This window comes from Rhincodon typus, chromosome 24, assembly GCF_021869965.1.
Source record: "Rhincodon typus isolate 14 chromosome 24, sRhiTyp1.1, whole genome shotgun sequence".
Taxonomy (NCBI): Eukaryota; Metazoa; Chordata; class Chondrichthyes; order Orectolobiformes; family Rhincodontidae; genus Rhincodon; species Rhincodon typus.
Window position 1 is genome coordinate 37680020 of NC_063355.1, and position 17523 is coordinate 37697542.

Consider the following 17523-nt stretch of genomic DNA (forward strand, 5'->3'; position numbering starts at 1 on the left):
CCTGTCCACCATCTACAAGGCACAAGTCAGGAGTGTCATGGAATACTCCCTGCTTCCCTGGATGGGTGAAGCTCCAACAACACTCAAGAAGCTTGATGCCATCCAGGACAAAGCAGCCTGCTTGATTGGCACTACATCCACAAATATCCACTCCCTCCACCACCAATGCCCAATAGCAGTACAGTGTACTACCTACGAGATGCACTGCAAAAATTCACCAAAGATCCTCAGACAGCACACACGACCATATCCAAGTTCATCTATAAGAGCAAAGATATATGGGAACACCACCACATGCAAGTCCCCTCCAAGCCACACACCATCCTGACTTGGAAATATATTGCTGTCCCTTCACTGGGACAGAAATCCTGCAATTCCCTCCCCAAAGGCATCGTGGTCAATCCACAGCAGGTGGATTGCAGCGGTTCAAGGCAGCACACCACCACAACCTTCTCAAGGACACCTAGGGACAGATAATAAATGCTGGCCAGCCAGCAATGCCCACATTCCGCATAAATGACTAAAAAAAATTACCCTGCTTTAGAGATGTTACAAAATACACTAATACTAATATAAACTTGATAGCGAGACTACCAAAAATGCAAAATACTTGCTGCAATGAAAAAAGATGATGTTAGTTTTGTCCAATGAATCACTGAAAAACGTGCTTTCTTGCCTTTTGCAATGACATGTCAAACCAAGTTCTATCTCAAGTGCATGTAAACTATTCCATGGCATTACTGCAAGGCACAGGGACATGTTCCTCAGTGCCCTAGTCAATATTTCTCTCTCAAACAAACAATGTCACCATAACAGATTATCTGGTCATTATCACAATGTTACTTGTGGGAGATTGCTGTATGATACAGTTAAAATACAGACAAAATAATAGAACTGCCTTAACTGTAACTATCAACAGGCTTAACAAAATAAAAGATAATTAACTACTACGAATTAACTGTTCCAATACAGTAACATTCCATAAACATAACCTTGGGAAAGGCAAATTCAACAAAATAGATTGCATCTCAAGCAATTCTAGCAGTAGGAAGAGAACCCCAACTTTTAGCTATAACAAAGAGGAAGGAATAAGACCTTCCACATCCAGCTTCAAGACCTCAGCAACTGTAGCAAGCTTAAAACTAAAAAAATCCTGGTTTTGTGGGAGCTTGACCCTACCAATTCAGGCTGTTTCTACTGTTCCAACTTTAAAAGAAAAATCCCAAGATCTCAAGCTGTTTGCTTCATTGGCTTCGGAGCAGACTGCTTGTCACCTGTCACAAACCTTTCTCTTCATAAAATAACCAGGACAAAATCAAAACACATCCCTTAAAGCCATAGTATAACCGCAAAAGTGCTTGGGAAATCCTGTGGTCATGAACGTGCTATGTAAGTTTAAGACAGTCTTTCTTAGACTGGTAGTGTGATATAACCTCTGCTTGAGAAGCCAAGGAAGAGAAAAAGCAATTTAATAAGTGCAGTTTTCATCATATTTCTTTTGTACTCAAAAGCTCACCAGTAAATGAGCAAATTAAAGAAAAACACTGGTTGCAATTATTACCCCCAAAAAAAAAACAAAAAAAAAAACAAACAAACAAACAAACAAACAAACAAGTGCAGTCAAGCATAAACCTCTTCAACCATAACTTTTATTAGAGTATTATCTATAAACAATGTTGTAAGATGAAGGATGGTCAGATGGGAGTGGTGGGGGAAGAAAAAAAAAAAAAAAAGATCAGTCTGAAAGGGGGGCGGTGGTGGTGGCATTGGTCGGGGGGCAGAGGTGGGAAAGAGAGTGTGGATGAGTGGTGTCTCCACTGCTGCACACTACTTACCACAAAAATTTTCAAAACAACAAATTTCAAAGTAATTTCTGAAGAAGGGTCCCGACCCAAAACGTCACCTTTCCTGTCCCTCTGATTCTGCCTGGCCTGCTGTGTTATCTGACTCCAGCATTGGCAGTTCTTACTATCCCAGCTGAGGAGGTGATTTTGTTTTGACAAGTAAAATAAATTCTTTCCTGTTTAACAGACATCTATATTAAAAAAAAATTAGTCTGTGATCTTTTGGTTGATATCTGTGTATTTGGACAAGATTAGAGGTGTGAAGCCCCTGTTATTCATACTTTAAAGGTCTGTTAGTGGATTGGAAGATTTATTTTCCAAACAAAGATTTTCAAACGCATTTTTTTTGATCAGCAGTCCCACAATTGCCACGGTTATTATTTGGTTTATTGGATATATACAAAATGCATTTTGGGTGAATGGGCTTGGAAGGGGTTTGAATAAAAATAAAATAGAGGATGCTGGATATCTGAAACAAACCGAACATAACGGAGAAACTCAGTAGTTCTGGCAGCCTCTGTGGAGACAGAAACAGTTGACATTTCAGTTCAGTAGGACTCTTCGCTAGAAGCAGTGCCAAGTGTTAACTGCACCCTTTTCTTGTGCCCAGTGAAAACTGGGAAATGCCAAGAGTTTCAGAATCGGTACCTGCCCATATTTTAAGTGCTCTGCATTTGTTTTTCAACTCTGAAAAAGCTCTGGGCCGAAGAGTCAGGACAAGATAAACCATGAAGTGGATGACAGACTGTTAAGAACAGAGTATCAGTTCTTTCACTAAAATAAATATAAACAATTAAAAAAATTACCTGTGGTCCCAGCCCATAATGCATCATAACGAGTTCTGTTTGATTCATGTTCCGCAGGAAGGAAGAGATTGGTACCACACCATATGTTTCACATGCTTGTTTATACTTGGTTTTCCCTGTGTGATCATAGGCCTTCAAAACACCTTCTGAAAAAGAACCATACAAATTTAGTGAAGGTCTTCTGCTGCAGTGACAGTTTCCCTAACTCTGGACCAGATAGCCTCAGTTCAAGTTATATCTGCTCCAGAGGTGTGTAATAACATGTATGAACAGGTTGACATGTAACACTTACAAATTTAGCAAGTTTTATATTACAATATGAAATGCAATGTGCTGTGTCCTTATTTAAATTAAAGCTGTAATTCTAATACAACTTGTAACAACACAGTGCTGATATTTCTATGAAAATTCTTCACCCTCAAATAAAGCAAGTGTGCCTTGCTGCTGCATGATTTTAGAACATAACTGCCTCTGCAGTCTCACCCAAGTAATTTTGTTTTAAAACCTAATTAGCTATTTGGTTGATGGGGTCACCAGATCTGAAGTCAAACATACTCTCACTCAACACTGAAAATGCATACCTTCCTGCATGGGTCCCAGGACAGTAATGAAGAATTGAATCCCTTTCTAGGGACTTCAAGGTACTTTTCTGTTAATTCAAACTAGGAATCAAACTGAAGCAAGTTTTTAGTGTGTTTGGTTCATTTTTAATTGCTTTACTAATTGACCCATTGAAAACAGAGAGATTGTTACTTTAAGTTTTTTTTTCCCCCCCTCTTTCCTTTGTTACTGTTGCTGCTGACACCAAATCATTTATTTTTCCATTTATGGGATTTGGAAGCTGCTGGCTGGACCAGAATTTCTTGCCTGTCCTTAGTTGTCCTTGAGAAGGTAGTAGATCCTAAGGTTTTGGAGGAGATCTGTAGCTCGGGTTGTGGGTGTTGAGGTTGGTTGGCTCGCCAAGCTGGTTTGTTGTTTTGCAGATGTTTTGTTACCATGCTTGGTAACATCCTCAGTGCAGCCTCCGATGAAGTGGTGTGTTTTCCCGCCTGGTTTTTTTTAAACTTTGGGGTCCGTTGAGATGGATTGCCTCACTTCCGGTTTTCCTTCATAGTGGAATGTATATGGGGTCGAGTTCAATGTGTTTATTTATAGCATGCTTCGTGGAGTGCCATGCTTCCAGGAATTCTCGTGCTTGTCTCTGCCTAGCCTGTCCCAGTCGAAGTCGTGGTTCTCCTTGTCAGTGTGGATCGAGGAGAGTGAGTATTGGTCGTGTCTTTTTGTAGCCAGTTGGTGTTCATGTACTCTTGTTGTTAGTTTCTGGGTCAGAAGATGCCTACACGAACAGCATCAGAAAGATTCTACAACGCCCCGACACATTCATCACACTATCCTACATCAGGAACACGTCAGAACTCACCACAAGACATCTACAACCGCTGGGCATCAGAGTGGCACACAAGCCCACATCAACTCTACAACAACTGCTCACCCAAACTAAAGACCCACTCCCCACCATGGACAGGACTAATGTCATCTGCAAAATCCCCTGCAGAGACTGCAAGAAACACTACAATCGGACAAACAGGAAGGAAACTAACAACAAGAGTACATGAACACCAACTGGCTACAAAAAGACACGACCGATACTCACTCATCTCAATCCACATGGACAAGGAGAACCACGACTTCGACTGGGACAACACCAAGATCCTGGGACAGGCTAGGCAGAGACAAGCACGAGAATTCCTGGCAGCATGGCAGTCCACAAAGCATGCTATAAATAACACATTGAACTCGACCCTATATACACTCCACTACAAAGGAAAACCAGAAGTGAGGCAATCCATCTCAACAGACCCCAGAGTTTAAAAACCGGACGGGAAAACACACCGATGCTTCAGAGGCTGCACTGAGGATGTTACCAAGCATGGTAACAAAACATCTGCAAAACAAGCCAGCTCAGCGAGCCAACCAACCTCAAGATAGTGGTTATCTGCCTTTTTGAACCACTGCCGTCTGTAGTTTGAACCATAACATTGTCAGGAAGAGAATTCTTGAATTTTGAGCAACAGTGAAGACAGTGATACATTTCCAAGATAGGATGGCAATGATTCTACAAAAGCTATGTTTACATGCAATTTAAATACAATATAGCAATTGTGAAGTGACTGAACACTATCTCACTATGTTAAAGTTAAATAACCAGGGCAACAACTAGATTAATTATTGCCCAGTTGATTGCTGTATTTAGGCAGGAGTGAATACCTGAATCAATTGCACTCCTCTTTAACTCAAACATTGAGGCCAATTGTGCTCCTATTTGGAACACATTTAGTGAATCATCATGGCTTTGTGGTAGAATTGCTGGACTACTACTCCAGAGACCCAGGTATCATTCTAGAGACCCAGGTTCAAATTCTACCATGGCAGATGTTATAACTTGAATTTAATAGAGGCCCTTGTAGTGTAGAGGTAGAGTCCCTACTCCTAGATCGAGATGCCTGGGTTCAAGTCCCACCTGCTTCAGATGTGGGTCATAACATGTCTGAACAGGTTGATTAGGAAAAGTAGGTTAATAAAAACACTGCCTCAATCACGAACCTGGTATCTTATTCATCTTTATGGGTCACTGTTGCATCAAACAGTGGAATTACCCACTAAAACATGGAGACTAGTGCTTGGGTCGTCCTTCAAATTCCCATATTGTACCGATGAAGTTTCAGTATCTTTGACTGTGCCTCCCATTCAACATTTTTGAGAAGATTCTTAACTCGAGGTGTAGATGAGGTTGTAGACTTGTTTGCCGAGCCGGTGTGTTTGATTGCAGACGTTTTGTCACCCTGCTAGGTAACATCGTCAGTGTGCCTCCAGTGAAGCATTGGTGCTCTGTCCTGCTTGTTATTTATATGCCTCAGTTTGTTGGGCTGGTTGGTATCACTTCTGGTTTGGTTTTTCAGTGGTTTGTATATTGGGTCCAGTTCAGTGTGTTTGATGATGGAGTTCTGGTTGGAATGCTAGGCGTCCAGGAATTCCTTGGCATGTCTCTATTTGGGTTGTGCTATTATGGATGTGTTATCCCAGTCGAATTTGTCAGTGTGTACAGAGACCAGTGAGAACTGGTTGTGTCTCTGTGGCTAGTTAGTGTTCATGTATCCTTATTGTCAGATTTCTTCCAGTTTGGCCTATGTATGTTTCTCTCAGTCCTTGCATGTATTTTGTATATTACATTGGTTTTATTGGTAGTGGGTATGGGATCCTTTACATTCGTCAGTAGCTGTAACAAGGTGGTTGTTGGTTTGTGGGCTACCCTGATACCTAGGGGGTCGAATGGGACAACCCATCCATAATAGCACAAGCCAAACAGAGACATGCCAGGGATTTCCTGGAGGCCTGGCATTCCAACTGGAACTCCATCAACAAACACATTGAAATGGTCCCAATATGCAAACCACTGAAAAACAAAACCAGAAGTGATGTCAATCACCCCAACAAACCGAGGCATATAAATAACAAGCGGGGCAGAACACCAATGTTTCACTGGAGGCGCACTGATGATGTTACTTAGCAGGGTGATGCAATGTCTGCCATCAAACACACCAGCTCAGTGAGCAAGTCTACAACCTGTGCCTCCCATTGTTTGGGATGTATTTTGGGCTTTATATTAATACAGTGGCATCGTTAGTTTTTCTTACCATCCAGATCTTCATCAAGTCCTTCATCACTTAGCATTTCATCATCAGAAATGTCCTCAAATAATTCAGATCTTTTGTGGATAGGTGCCTCATATATGCAGATTTCGTCTTTCTGTTCCTTTACACGAAAACTGCTTTGCATTCGAGTAACTGTCTGTAAAGTTTAAAATGGAAATGAAATCACATTAACTAGTCTACACTCGCCTCATATTGAAAAATATACCAGCAAATCACAAGCCTATTAAATGTCCCATCACAATTGATAAAAGGACAACCATTATGAATAATTCTACAGCAAATTCACTTGGAAACCTGACCAAAATAGACTATATAGCAAGATCGCCATCTGGATTTGACCAATGTGAGCAGCCAGTGGAAGGAAATGTGCCAGTTGCCCAGTAAAAGGAAGGCTCATGAAGATATTGATTCTTTGTTAGGGTACAGGATTTTGGCATCCATGTGGGTATCATTTATTTTCAAACCTCGATCATTAGCATTGGCAGGTAGTTTTATTAATGTAAACCATACAAGTTGAAAGACAAACACTGCAAGTTATATTACAGTTGCATAAAGCTCAGGTTCAGTATTTGTTTGAACTGTGGACAATCCTGGCAATACAAATGTACATAAAGCCCTTACAAAGATGGGTTGCAACTTCAAGCATTGAGAGCTTTACAAAGTGAAGGTAGTTACAGTTTTGTATTGACAATAATACTGAGTAAAGTCATTGTAAAGCTCTGGTAGTATAGAGCTTAAAACATTGTCTCCTTTGAGCAAGAAGTTGAGGCTCTACTTCTTGCACTCAGGACTACAATGCACATTTTTCAAATCTGTTTCTTGCATCCCAGTCCTGATGAGTGCAAGACAAAGTGCTCTGACTTTTCTGAAGAGTCCAGACCCGAAATGTCAGCTTTCCTGCTCCTCGGCCTGCTGTGTTCATCCAGCTCTACACCTTGTTATCTCAGATTCTCCAGCATCGGCAGTTCCCACTATCTCTGCTCTGACTGTGTCTTCTTTTGGCAATGTGAAAGCAATTGTATGTGATGAGCTACAAATGTCAAACAACTATTCTGTTGAACAATGGAACACACAAGCAAAATTTTCAATAGGCTGTTCATCCAATAAGTCAAACCAGACCTGGTGATAATGCTGTACTTTAACAAATGGATAAACCGAAGCATTGTTGAACCATTTCCTGGTACCATTCGAAGAAGGGAAGGAATGGTTTTGTCAGTGTCCTGGCCAATTGTTATTCTTTACCTAACATAAAATGTCACACAAAAAAATTCTGGCATTAATGATGTTGCTGTCTGTGGGAGTTTCCTATGAGCAATTTGACTGCCACATTTCCTACATTACAACAGGGACTTCAAAAAGTGCTCCACTGGCTGCTAGTGCTTGGGAACAGCCAGCAATTGTGAAAAGCATGAGTTAGCAATGGAAATTATTCCCTTTTGAAAGTTATGCTTAGACTGGTTTCCTTGCGAGCAACAGTGTTCAACTCAAACTTTTTTCTAAATAAAATCCTAAATTGTGACAGTGGTTGCACTGTTATAAAAAAAAGTGTTTCATGCAGACATACAAGGACTCCGCTATACAAATTCATATGCTTTCTTCACACGTGAGGAGTGGTAATATCATTGGATTAGTAATCCAGAACCCCAAATTAATCTTTTGGGGACATGGGATCAATTCCCACTATGGCAGACAGTGAAATTTGAAACCAAAAAGTGTTGGCCATGTAGCCACTGTTGAAGGCTATTAAAGAAAAAAAAACTTAGTTAAATGATGTACTTCAAGAAAGGAAATCTTTTATCCCTAACTGGTCTGGTTTACCTGTGACTCTGGACCTACAGTAAACTAACATAGCCAGCCACACCCATAACCCATGCACAAACATAACTGTTGCACTTACCTGGTGGCCTACTTGGTTCAGTTAGCTGTACAACATGTTTGCAACGCAGTGTAATTCCCACACTGGGTGAGGTTACCACGAAGGGCTACCCATGACCCATGACCCATGACCCATGACAGAGCAGCTCTGTGGTCTGGTAAAACGTGGGGATTTTATCTGTGATTATACTCCCGTGATTGGCTCTTAAATACAAGTGGGCATTCGGGGGATGGGCAATAAATGCTGGTGCAGGCTGTGACATGCACAGAGATAAACAGAATAACATACTGAACCTACTTTGGAGTCGACGCTGCCCCTGCTGTAGGAGTTGCGGGGTCTACCGGGGGGCTTGCTGCTGATACCGCCGAGTTGATGCAGGTAAAAGCCTGCTCCACGAACCTTCTGACCTTCTAGTTTTTCCACCTTCTCAGTCTTGGTCTCTGACTCAGTCGCGGCCTCAGCATCAGCATCTTCCTTGGATGGCGACTTCTCGGTGAGCGCCATCGCCTTCAAACTGAGAGCAGAACCTAAAAAACTGTCATTCCCCGAAAGTTAAACAGCGTACTCTTCCTCCAAAAATATAATAACAACATTATTGCTGCTGTTACTGTTTGTAATCCTGATTCCCACCCACCGATAAAGGGGGAAAGAATCGTTGCAATTTCTCCCGAACAACACCTCAACCTACCTTAATGATAAAACCGCCCCCTGCGTGAAATGATTGGCATCTGAAGTAATCAGTAGCGAGACGGATTGTTGGCCGTCACGTGATCATGCAACCAATTGGGAGCCGCGGAGGTGGGGCTTGAGGCGAACCAGCGAGTTAGGCGGACTCCCTTGTTGCCATGGCGACCGAAAACAATCCCCTTTTCCCAAAGCTCTTCCTTTCCAAAAGTTATTCCCACTTCCTTTTAACGACCACAGAAGCGAAGACTTCGAACGAAGTCAAATCCAAACCACTGTTCTTATCTTTTTGAAATATAACGGTCAAAGCCCAACCGCCACCCTCCCCTTCCTCACTCCCCCCAGAATTCCTTGCGCCGGCAGCCACGTTTTTTTGGGAGGCGGGAAATAAGGAAAACTTTTACGAATTCAAGGAAGGTTTAGAATTAAAGTATCGGGGTGATTTATATCTGCCTGCAAAGATTTGGCAGAATGATAAAAATATTTTGCCCGCGCCATGGGTAGCAGTTAGGAGGGAGGTCAAAGGTGAAATTCAAAGGCGCGGTTGCGGCATGTTAGTGTTTCGGGCGGGAGAGTGGGAAGGATGTAAATAGCTCTAAAGTGAAATTTCTTTCTATATCTATAAAGGAAATAAGATTATTATGTGTTAGGTACTGTGGAACGGTAGCATTTATTGTCCACGTTGCCCTGACGCGGTTAAGCAGAGACTGATCTGGATTCCTCGAGGAAGCCAGTTTCTGGAAACCTGGTCAGCCTTCCCTTATATTATTTTCATCTATTGCAATTGATGTGGATTTACACATTTTGCTCACGTCTGGACCTTTTATACGTGTCCACTTGACGTTTGATTCCATTCAATTAGTTCTTTTTTGTTTTGCAAATGGAGAGCAAACTCAGCACCGAGTTCCAATGGGTTGAGATTTAGCATCAACTGTTTTTAATGCTGCACAATAAACAATGACTATCTTCACCGAAAATCTTCCATAGTTTATGTCCACTGGTGTTTTTTTTTAAAGTGGGGTTTAAAACCTTTTAGTTTACCACGTCGCCGAGAATTGTGGAGAGGGGTTCATTCCCACCTTTCCTCATCAAGCTGTAGTCATTTTGGTTTGGTGTCAAGCCAACCATGTCGAAAGAGAGCGTTACCAGCACATCCCAATCTCAGTCCCAGAGTCAGTCCCAGTCCGCCTCGTCCACCAGCGGCACTGGATCGAGCAGCCTGTCCTCAGCAGGCACTGTCATCCTGGATTCCAATCCTACCCAGGATCTTGCTACCATTCCAGAAGTGGAGGAATTGCCTAAGCCTTGGGGACGCCTCTGGGCGCTAGAGAAAGGATTTTGGAACTTGGGTGAGTAGTTTTAAAACAAAACTTGTGGAATTCTGTTTCATTCTAAGAAACTCCAAGAATAGCAATTGACTCTGAAAAATATCACGTTATAGGGATGGCAACAGCCTGCATCGCTTCTGTTTGATTTATACTACGTATTTGAGTGCTTGAAACAGCAGACCTGGAGAATTCTTTGAGTATTAGGTACCTGGGTAAGCTTCTGAGTTCAGACTGGTAGTTAGATATTTTCTGATCAACCCGTTCACATGTTGTTTTTACATACTTCTGAAACAGGTGGGACTTGAACCTGAGCATCCTGCACTTTTTTTCTCATTTGACCTTTTTGTGTAGAGATAATGGGTGAAAGTCAGCCAAACAACACTCATGTTAGGAAGACTGTGCCGTGAATCCTTGTAAAATGGTAATGATGTTTCTAAACTGAAAGTTTAAATTGAATTTTGCAGTACTTGCTCATAAACTGGAGCTGATCTTGATACTGATTCTATTATTTGGCTGTTTTTCACATTTTTTCAATTTTTTTCAATTTTTGATGTGAACTAAATTACTCAGAATAAACCTTTCAAGTATTAAAGAAACAACTGCAGAATGCAGTGATCTCTTTGTGATGAACGATATACAAAATTGCTATGTACATTTACAATAGAAGGTCACATGGTACTATCCTAAGGCTTTACATTCAGACAAATTTATTTTTAAAGCTTCCCTTGTTAATTGCAGCCAAATATGTTGCCTGTTCAAGGTTTCCCTAAGAGTAGCCATTCTTGCAAGGGTGGGAGGGGGTCAGTATTGTCAGCAGGCCCTTGAATTTCAAATTCAAAAAGCTTGTAACCTGCCCAATGTATGGCATTGTACATCATGGCTTTCAAACTTTAATCAATGTGATGGGTGTTGCATTTCCAGCTCATTAACCACCCTGCACTTTCTTTGAGCCATATTGGTGATTTAAGTTACCATTTGGCACCCCAAAACAGGTGTATAGGCACAATTTCTGGTCTGCTATTTTAATTTGAGGTTTCACATTGTACAGTGTAACAAACTGAAATTGGTCGAGGGGCAAATGGCATAAAGACATGTGGGGAGGAGGTTGTGTTGGTATGGAGGAAATTTGATTAGATAAGAAATGTTAGCTGTGGAATAAATTGTGGATTGAATTTTGTTATGGCTATAAATAACATAGAGCTGTGGGTAGTGTTACTGCTGGCACAATAGCAATGTTATCAAAGTGATAACTAGCGACTCGTTCTGAGTTGAGTAAAATAAAACTAGATGTCTGAAATTACAAATGTCAAACTGTATATGTTCAGCTAAGCAGTCAGCATCTGAAAGGGCCACATGCTTGGCTCTGAATTTTCAATAGTGAAAAGGAAAGAAGGAAAGTGGTAAAGTAATTGCAAGTCCCTAATCTCTGCAATATTATGAATATTTTGGAACATTGTTCAGGTATTACCATAAATAGGTTGTACCTTTATTTTGAATAGACCTGTGGAAAGAAAGACACTATGAAGCATGACAGAAGGAGGAATAGGCAGAACAAAAACATGATGAGACAGTACCTGGAGTGTTATGCACAATTTTGGTCCTCTAGCTTGAGGAAGTAGTTGTATTGGAGGCACTTCAGAGGAGGTTCGCTAGGTTGATTTTCACAGATGAGGGATTTATCTTATGAAAAGAGATTGAGCACTCTAGGCCTATCCTCTCTTGAGTTTAGAGAGATGAGAGCTGGTCTGATTGAGGTATAAAGGATGCTTAAGGGAATTGACAAAGTAGTTGTAGAAAGGATGTTTCCTCGTGTGGCTATCTAAAACATCATGGTTTTGGGATAAGGGGTAGCAGATTTAAAATAGATGAAGAGAAGTTACTTCTCTCAAAGGGTCGTGAATCTATGGAATTCACTACTTCAGAGTATGGTGGATGCTGGGACATTGAGAACATTTAAAGAGGAGATAGACAGACAGATATGAAGAATTGTGGGGAGTCAGCAGGAAAGTGGAGTTGAGGCTATGATGAGATCAGCCATGATTGTATAAAATGGTGGAGCAGGCACAAGGTGATGAATTGCCTATTCTTGCTTCTCGATTTTATGTTGAATCAAAATGTTGATTCAGAAACATGGAGCAATAAACAGTTTTGGAAATGCCGTGTAAATGTTTTTGACATTGTGTAAATATTTTTGATAATAAATTAACTTGTTTTAGATATAAACTGGTTCAAAGCACTGATCATGACCTTCAACATTCATTTCCTATTGTTGAGTTCTGTTTTCTTTTCAAAATTCTACAGGGCAATAAGGCAGTGTCAATTTTTGACCAAGTTTTAATTGCATGTTTCTGCTTGTTGGTCAGATTGAGGGAGCAAATAAATGTGTCAACAAGCAAATGTCCTGATCTTGTATGCTAGGAATTGAGGAAGCAGCTGACTTTGGAACAGTGAGAGACACCCGAAATATCTATTTAAACTTGTTTCCTTTTTGATTTGGTTAAACATGAAGATATTTTTCTGAGAGTCAGTTATTTAGTTATTGAAAATGATTTTGAAAAGCCATGTGTACTTCAGCAAGTATGTAATACTTTTGAAGTCAGATATCCTGATTCTCTGTTTCCTGTTTGTATTTTTGTGCGTTTAAAAATACTTGGTCACCAGCTGCTGTTTCATTGTCAGCTTGAAACTTGAGGTCAGATGAGGATAGCACTAGCTGTTTGGCCCAATGCCGAGTTAAGAATATTCGTAGAGAAGTGTTAGCTCATGGCTAGTTCACCTGGTGACAGTTCATATGTGATTTTTATTGGCAAAAAAACAACAAAGAATCACGGATGCTGGAAATCAGAAACAAAAATAGAAATTGCTGGAAAAACTCAGCAAGTCTGGCAACATCTGTGGAGAGAAAACACTGAAGGTTCTGAAGAAGGGTCATTGGACCCAAAAGTCTAATTCTGCGTTCTCGACAGATGTTGCGGACCTGCTGAGTTTTTCCAGCAATTTCTGTTTTCGTTTCTGATTTTTATTGGGCTTGTCTAAGTGTATGGTTCTGTGAGCACACATCCTATAGCACCTCACTCAAATGATTTTTATTTACGCGAATCTTGATGATTTGTGTTCGTTGGCTCCAGGGAAGTATATATTGTGGAAAGGATTGAGAACATTTGAGAGATGAATTTTTCCACGTACCCACGTCTTTTTTTTTTGTCACAGATTGCTTAAATAATGAGTACTGGTTCGGGAGGGATAAATCGTGTCACTACTGTTTCGATCAACCAGTGTTGAAGAGGAAGGAGCACTTCAAATCGTACAGCAAGAAACATTGCAGAATTATCAGAGTAAGCAATGGGAACACTGTAGATAGAAGCATAACGAGACATTGAAGGTTTCCTTTTGAGTCAGTTTGAGTAGAATCTGGATGACAGTTTATATGACCTTTTTGTTTTGAGTCATATTCTGCATGTAAAACTAGGAAACGTAATATTGATTCATTTTGAGACAAAATTGATTTGATTGTCAGTTTAAAATATTTGCTTGTTTGAGCATACGTGCCAGATAAGTAACCTGATTGTGATCGCTGTGATGCCCTACAAGCTGGAGAAGCTGTCAACCATTGCTAACACTAGGAAGGCTGTGAGTGATGCAGAGACTACCTCATCCCAGGGCTGGTTTTCTGCCCATTTTCTCCCCTAACGCCCAAGATGGTAGTTCCTTTGTTTAAAAAAAAAAATCACAAACTTGGGTTACTTAAATTATTAGTTGTATTGGAAATTCTTCTATTGCCATCAGTGTAGATTTATAAAATTAGTTCTCTTAATTACTACTTTAATTTGCTTATCCATATTTCATGACATTTGAGAAATATCTTGTCATACAGTGGAAGTCCAAACTAAGACTTGTTGAAATGCAGCTTACCTCATTTCATATGGTTTATGAAATGAGTTTATTTGGTGTAGCCATATCAGTCCAGTTTAAAATTCTGAAATTGTAATCTTTAAAGTGATTGGTGCCCCTGGGTGAATGCCTCTTTTAGGTCTCTCTTAAAGGATGAACTTTTAACAGTTTCAGTTAAAATCATTGGGAATGTTATTTGTGATTTGTAATTGAAAGTTTATGGTGATGCAAGGTAGTGAATTGGAAGCGAGTGTTTTTAAAAGTCCAAAGAGAATTCAAAAATCAAATAATGCAGTACTTTTTGCCCATTTGGTTTGATTGTTGCTGTGCTACCTGTATTCCTTAAGTCTGTGGATCAGCTAGAATAACCAATGCAAGCATTGCTTGCTGACTTTAAGTGGGTGGAAGCACATAGTTACAGTAAGTTTAGCTCACATATACAAAATAACATGTATAAACTTGGTGTAAAAGTACTACTTTCAGCAATTTTAGCAAACCAGTTCAATAATTGAAAGCATAGAACTCCTTTTCAAAGTTTATTTCCTGGTCTGTTTTAGGAAAAGGGTCCTGGAAGCACGTTTGTAGTATTTATTGAAGATCACAGTTCGAATGGTACCTTCCTGAATGGCCAGATAATTGGAAAAGATCGAAGATTACCACTGTGCAACAATGCAGAAATTGCAATTAATCATGAATTACACAAAGGTAATAATGTGTTTTTAATATATTGACACTTGATCCAATTTGTTCACATCTTTAGTGGACCTGATTGAATGCTTGCTTAGAAATTTGCTTCAAATCTTTATCACTGACAAGTTTATGCTTGAACTGGTGTCTTATGTTACTTTATGGCCATTGTCTTCAAAGACATTTTATGGACTGGGGTCACTTTCTCCACCCATAGCTTGAAAGAACTCTAATTTTGATTTACTCCTCTAGACCAGGTTGGTCAAATGTAGGGGTTGCTAATCTTTGTCATAATTCTAGTTGGACGCTGATTTAAACATCAGTATATCCTGATTTAAGCATTCGGGGGCTCGGCCCTTTGCAAATTTAATTTTTGGGGTTCGTCACATCAACAAACTTTCACATGTGCATCTGATGGGCTGAAATGATACTGAGAACCTATAAAAATTACTTGCAACAAATTTACTTGCAAGAAAGTGGGTCCAAAAGCTAAAAATTGAGAATTAAAGTTGATAATCTGCTTTAAGTGAAACTACCAAAGTAGAAAAGTGGACCGAATTAAATCACTCAAAATATTTCTTTCAAAAGTTGGCCTGCAGGCCTTCTGTTGACTCCTAAAATCACTTCTGTGGCCTGTGGACTTAAATATTCCTGGGAATCTCTTAAAGAAAGAACATGGAAGTTTTTTTAGCGTTATGCTTTACATTAGTCCCTTAACCAACATCCTGAAAAGAGATCATTCACCTGTATGTGAATTAACTGGTGTGTTTGTCTACGTTGCAAGTGACTGTATCTCAAAAGTATTTTGTTTGGATGTCAAACAGTTTGGAGCATGCTGAGTCATGATAGTGGATGTGTGAATTCAAGTTAGTGCTTTCAAGATTGAAATCTTTTCAACGTCTTCCTTAAGAGACATGTCCCTACTAGTGTTTATGCTTTTTTTTTAATGCAGTTGTTCAAGAATAGCAGAGTGGAACTTTCAGAATATATGCACCGTCACCTTACAATCTGGGGAAAACTCCCACAGTAGAGATCAAAACTTAGATTGAGCTATTTTGACGGCTGGATAGTTGTTGAAATTCCGCAACTCTTGTCTGTGCTTTGGCACCACGCTGAATCCCCAGCATGGCTGATTCCATAGGAACTGCTTAGGATATTAAAACTTTTAAGAGAAATGCTAATCTAGTATGAAGTAGAAAAATGTATTGACTGAATCAATTAACTTGGCATAAACCAAAATCAAAAGTAAATAAGCTCCAAGCTGCAATTTGCAAACAGTATTTTTGCTCTGAAATCACTCCATTTAAAATGACGGACGGACAATGTATTCTTCTTGAACTGGTTTTGTTACTTGGTGCCATTTACAAACTCTGCAATTCCTTGTTTCAGTTTAGCTCTTCATATATTGAAGTAGACAGCTATCCCATTTTACAACTTTTCATCCCAACCATGCAGACAAGAAGCCCCACCATGACATTTGCAAATCGTTAGATTGTCGACAGGTATAATCTTCGGAGCAAGGAAGCCAAGTCCCTTCTGTAGCTTAGCTTAATGCGCAGTTTGCCTTATCCTTCAATATGTAATTTGGATTAATTTCTAATTTTACAATGTTTTTAACGCTGCAGGGGTGTTTGTGGAGAAGTGGAGATTACAGAATCCTCTGTAAAAGGTCCTTTCAAACTGGGAAACTTTGGAGTCTTCTGACTCAGTCAAGCTTAATAATTGCCCAAGAAAAGTGATCGAATTAAAAACCTACTCTAACTTCTAGGTGACCAATAATCTGACATCCCCCCAACTACGTTTTGCCAGATCATTGGAAACCAGCTCTAATCTATCAGTGATTCAACATGGTCTTTCCATGGTCTATCTTCTGGGCCCATGTTGAATTCCCTGGCTTATTGCTGTACTCTAGACTGAACAAAGCTGGAATGTGGGACAGCTCTTAATTAAGTTGGTTACAAGTCAGTTAGCTAAAAAATGAAGGGTTTCTGTACAACAGTGTTTTAAAAGATACAGATAATTTACCCAATGTTGCTACTTTCTAGTTTTTGTCTTTTCGGACCTCACAACTGATGACCAATTGAACTTGCCAAAAGGGTTCCGGGATAAATACATCATTTCAAAACCTCTTGGCTCGTAAGTATGAGTTACCTTTTCATTCAAACTTTAGAATGTTGTAATAGCCTTACTAACAGCTATATAAGTGTTTAGAAAAAAACACCATACAGTAACCAGCTGGAAAAAAGACCAGTTGTGATGATCATTTTCGAAGGATCAATTGTATATTCCACTATTTTCTGCAGTGTTTGGATATTTCATCATAAGCAGTTTGATCTTCTTTTCCAGTGCTAAGATTTGCCGAGCTCTTGGATTCCTCTCTACTTTTCCCAAATGGTCATTCATCTATGTGATCTAAATTCACATGGATTGGACCTTTGTGGAAGGGGCGTTTCAACTGTACCTGATCACACTTTCAGTAAAGGTACCTGCATGGTGATGAGGGATGCAACTCCAGTTTTGCAATGCTATTCCCCAAATAATTTTAAGAGAAAGGCTAATCTAGTATGAAGTAGAAAAATGTATTGACTGAATCAATTAACTTGGCATAAACCAAAATCAAAAGTAAATAAGCTCCAAGCTGCAATTCGCAAACAGTATTTTTGCTCTGAAATCACTCCATTTAAAATGACGGAT

At 39.9% G+C, this 17523-nt stretch overlaps 2 protein-coding genes across 9 annotated transcripts in view; one reads left to right on the plus strand and one right to left on the minus strand.

Annotated features, from left to right (window-relative positions):
- The window catches only part of lrrc74b (leucine rich repeat containing 74B), a 36409-nt gene extending 27381 nt beyond the window's left edge, over positions 1 to 9028 (minus strand). For 6 of the 8 annotated variants that reach the window (XM_048611670.1, XM_048611666.1, XM_048611669.1 and 3 more), the window contains exons 1-4: positions 8928 to 9028; positions 8537 to 8774; positions 6346 to 6499; positions 2651 to 2796 (exon numbers count right to left, since the gene is read on the minus strand). In XM_048611670.1, coding sequence (XP_048467627.1) covers positions 2651 to 2796; positions 6346 to 6499; positions 8537 to 8743 — 507 coding nt within the window. In that variant the 5' untranslated portion in view covers positions 8744 to 8774; positions 8928 to 9028. Of the gene's footprint in view, positions 1 to 2650; positions 2797 to 6345; positions 6500 to 8260; positions 8364 to 8536; positions 8775 to 8927 lie in introns of those variants that run through there. The other 2 variants (XM_048611667.1, XM_048611672.1) reach the window with 2 other exon arrangements.
- A 251-nt stretch (positions 9029 to 9279) lies between these two features.
- chek2 (checkpoint kinase 2) overlaps positions 9280 to 17523 on the plus strand; it is a 33330-nt gene continuing 25086 nt past the window's right edge. The window contains exons 1-4 of the mRNA XM_020510571.2: positions 9280 to 10272; positions 13462 to 13586; positions 14700 to 14847; positions 16875 to 16965. Of these exons, the coding sequence (XP_020366160.1) occupies positions 10050 to 10272; positions 13462 to 13586; positions 14700 to 14847; positions 16875 to 16965 (587 nt within the window). The 5' untranslated portion in view covers positions 9280 to 10049. The remainder of the gene's footprint in view (positions 10273 to 13461; positions 13587 to 14699; positions 14848 to 16874; positions 16966 to 17523) is intronic.